At 59.1% G+C, this 2,764-nt stretch overlaps 2 protein-coding genes across 2 annotated transcripts; both read left to right on the top strand.

The window, feature by feature from the left end:
• The first annotated feature begins 20 nt into the window (after positions 1-20).
• C19H20orf141 (chromosome 19 C20orf141 homolog) lies at positions 21-644 on the top strand. The gene is made up of 2 exons (XM_006187141.2): positions 21-290; positions 386-644. Exons 1-2 carry the CDS (start codon positions 25-27, stop codon positions 621-623), a joined length of 504 nt encoding a protein of 167 aa, XP_006187203.1. The 5' UTR covers positions 21-24; the 3' UTR covers positions 624-644.
• A 336-nt stretch (positions 645-980) lies between these two features.
• TMEM239 (transmembrane protein 239) lies at positions 981-1,824 on the top strand. Its single transcript, XM_032461186.1, has 2 exons — positions 981-1,212; positions 1,295-1,824. Exons 1-2 carry the CDS (start codon positions 981-983, stop codon positions 1,822-1,824), a joined length of 762 nt encoding a protein of 253 aa, XP_032317077.1.
• Positions 1,825-2,764: the final 940 nt, after the last annotated feature.

Below are 2,764 nucleotides of genomic sequence, written 5' to 3'. Positions count from 1 at the left end.
TTCCTGTAACCTCCATCTGCCTCCATGACCCAGCTCCGTTTTCCCAGGCCCCAAGTCCTTGCCTATCCTATCCCAGCTTCTCCCAGGGGCCTGGGTGCTGGGGAAGGATCAGGTAGCCCAGTGGGTCTATGCGTGTACCCCTGGGGCCCTAGCCCAGCGCAGCTCGTGGACAGGGTCCTAGGGCTGGGGGCACTGGGGTTAACAATTCAAGCAGTCTTTTCCACAACTGGCCTGGCCTCGCTGCTGCTGCTGCTCCTGGTCAGCTTCCTGGCCTTCGACCTGCTCCACCGGTAAGTGGGCAGCAGGCTGGCAGCTGGGCAGCAGCCTGGCAGGTGGGCAGGCGAGCAAGTGGTCAACCTCCCAAAACCACCTTTTCTCTGCACAGGCCTGCCAGTCCCTCCCGGCCACAGCACACACATCTCATAAGGGGCCAGAGTCAGGGAGCTGGTGAGGGTCCGGGACAGCAGGAGGCTCTACTCCTGCCCACGGCGGCCATCACAGGACGACTCAGCCTCCAGGCGGCTCTGCTGCTGCTGCTCCTGGGCCTGGGGCTACTTCTTGGAGCCAGAGGCATACCCTTGGCCCTGCTTGCCCTGGCTTTCTGCCTCCACCCTCGGACCTGAGAGCCCTCCAGAAATACACCAATTGTCCTCAAGCCTCCTTTCCTCCACCCTGAGCTGGGAAGTTGGGAGGATTACCCCCAGCCTGAACCTCAGGAGACTTCTGGCCCCACGATATGGACAGTGGATCCCTAGGTCTGAGTGTGAGGACATCGGTAAAAAGTGAGATAAAGGACAGGGAGCCCAGGGCAGGATGTGTTAGCCATCTCAGAGCCTGTAGATTGGGGGCGGTCATTCTGGCTTCTGTGGTTCTGGAGAATGAGGGTCCAGAGAGAGAGTCTTGAAAAAGGGCAGAGTGGGACTGAATATCAGATAGCAGTGAAGGGACAGGGACCTAGAGAGGGCTTCCCACAAGAAAGCATGAGAAACTACATCTTTGGGTTCACAAGGCTCCTCAGCAGCCTGGAGTGTCCATGGAGAGAGGCTCAGGAAAGCCTCACATCCTACAGTGGTTCCTCTCTTGGCTGGACCCCACCCCAGCCTGGGTCACAATGGGGCTCCTCTGGGGAGGGTGGGGGAGTAAGAGTGGGACTTCAAGGCTGGCTGCCAGGTTGTCCTGGGCGCTGCAGGAAGCAACATGACTTAGGTGGCTCTTCCCAGAGGTAAGACCCAGGCCCCAGCTCAAAGCCCCACCACAGCCATGCTGGTACCCTCCTGACACCAGCACCTTACCCGCCCTGAGGTCCCAGGCATCTCCAGGGCTGCTCCTGCAGCTGGCCTGGCCCTCTCCCCAGGTGCACCAGCCACGATGCAGCAGCTGCGAGTGGAGACAGATGCCATCGGGGCCGGCGAGGGGCCACAGCGTGCAGTGCCCTGGTCGACCTGGGTCACACGGGATGTCTGGGTGCGCTGGTGCATGTGCCACATGCCCCCTCGCTTGACCCAGTGGTGGACCACATCGGGCTGGCGGCAACCGCTGCAGCGTGTGCTGTGGGGTCTGGAGGGGATCCTCTACCTGCTGCTGGCACTGATGCTGTGCCACGCGCTCTTCACCACCGGCTCCCACCTACTGAGCTCCTTGTGGCCCGTGGTGGCTGCAGTGTGGCGCCATCTGCTACCGGCTGTCCTGCTGCTGGTGCTCAGTGCCCTCCCCGCCCTGCTCTTCATGGCCTCCTTCCTGCTGCTTTTCTCCACACTGCTGAGCCTCGTGGGCCTCCTCACCTCCATGTCTCACCCAGGCCACGCTGAGGACTTGGACCAATAGAAGGGCAACCCCATCCCGCTGCTTGTGTCTGTTGAGCCCTGGCCTAGGGCCTGAGGCCCAGGGGAAAGGGAGGGCAGTGGGGCCAGGGCCTTCCCGCCTCAGCAGGCCCCAGACCTTCCATCCCTAGCAGGGACTGGTCAGGGCCTGCGTGATGTTGCTGGAGCTGGCAGGGTAGACTGGCCTGACCTCTGGGCACCTCCCTCAAGCTGATGCTGCAGGTACTTGGTGTAGGGGTTCAGGGGTTTTGAGAAGAGAGGTTAGGGCAGAAGGCTTAGCCAGGGGCAGAGCTTGGCCAGGCTGTCAAGAGCTCTCACGTGCCTGTGGTGACACCGCTGGGGCCCCCCTAGCAGCTGGCAGCATCTTTTTCTTGCTGAACTGGCTCAGCTTCAGATTCATAGAGAAACTTCCACCTGGGTGCCCCCGGACTTGCCATTCCTCCCACAATCCCCTCTTTCCACTTCCCCAGGCTCTAGAAAGGGCCCACTGACAGAAACTTAGCTGGGAGAGGGCTGGTCAGAAGTCCTGTAAGACCTCAAGCCAATTCACCTCCCAGACCTTTCTGCCCAAGCATTCCCCACTCCTTAGACTTCTACCTCCTGCCTCAGTCCACATCCCCAAGTCTGGGAAATGGGCCAAACAGGATAGTGAGGTTCCCAGAGAGCACCTACTCTTTAAGACTTTGGTATAGAAAAACAAGGAGTCCCATTCCACCCACCTACGCAATGTGTGACCTTGATCAATTAATTCTTTTGAGCCTTGATATGAAGTGGGTCCTGTCACGGAGCTGTTGTGAGTCAAAGCCAATAATACCTATGTGTGAAGCACTTTGCAGGATATTGTATTGAACTCTAAAGAGCAGAAAGCTTCCCTAGGCCTTCAGAGAAATGTTCTGTTATGGATACAGTTTGGGTCCTACAATGGTTCACAGAGGATGCACTGG

This window comes from Camelus ferus, chromosome 19, assembly GCF_009834535.1.
Source record: "Camelus ferus isolate YT-003-E chromosome 19, BCGSAC_Cfer_1.0, whole genome shotgun sequence".
Taxonomy (NCBI): Eukaryota; Metazoa; Chordata; class Mammalia; order Artiodactyla; family Camelidae; genus Camelus; species Camelus ferus.
This window is presented reverse-complemented; position numbering and strand designations above follow the sequence as displayed.

Bases quoted from the DNA above. Each gene is read 5' to 3' on its own strand.
- C19H20orf141 (XM_006187141.2), top strand. From the start codon at position 25: ATGACCCAGCTCCGTTTTCCCAGGCCCCAAGTCCTTGCCTATCCTATC. The intron at 291-385 runs GTAAGTGGGCAG...TTCTCTGCACAG, and splicing joins GCCTTCGACCTGCTCCACCG to GCCTGCCAGTCCCTCCCGGC.
- TMEM239 (XM_032461186.1), top strand. From the start codon at position 981: ATGAGAAACTACATCTTTGGGTTCACAAGGCTCCTCAGCAGCCTGGAG. The intron at 1,213-1,294 runs CTTCCCAGAGGT...AGCACCTTACCC, and splicing joins GCAACATGACTTAGGTGGCT to GCCCTGAGGTCCCAGGCATC.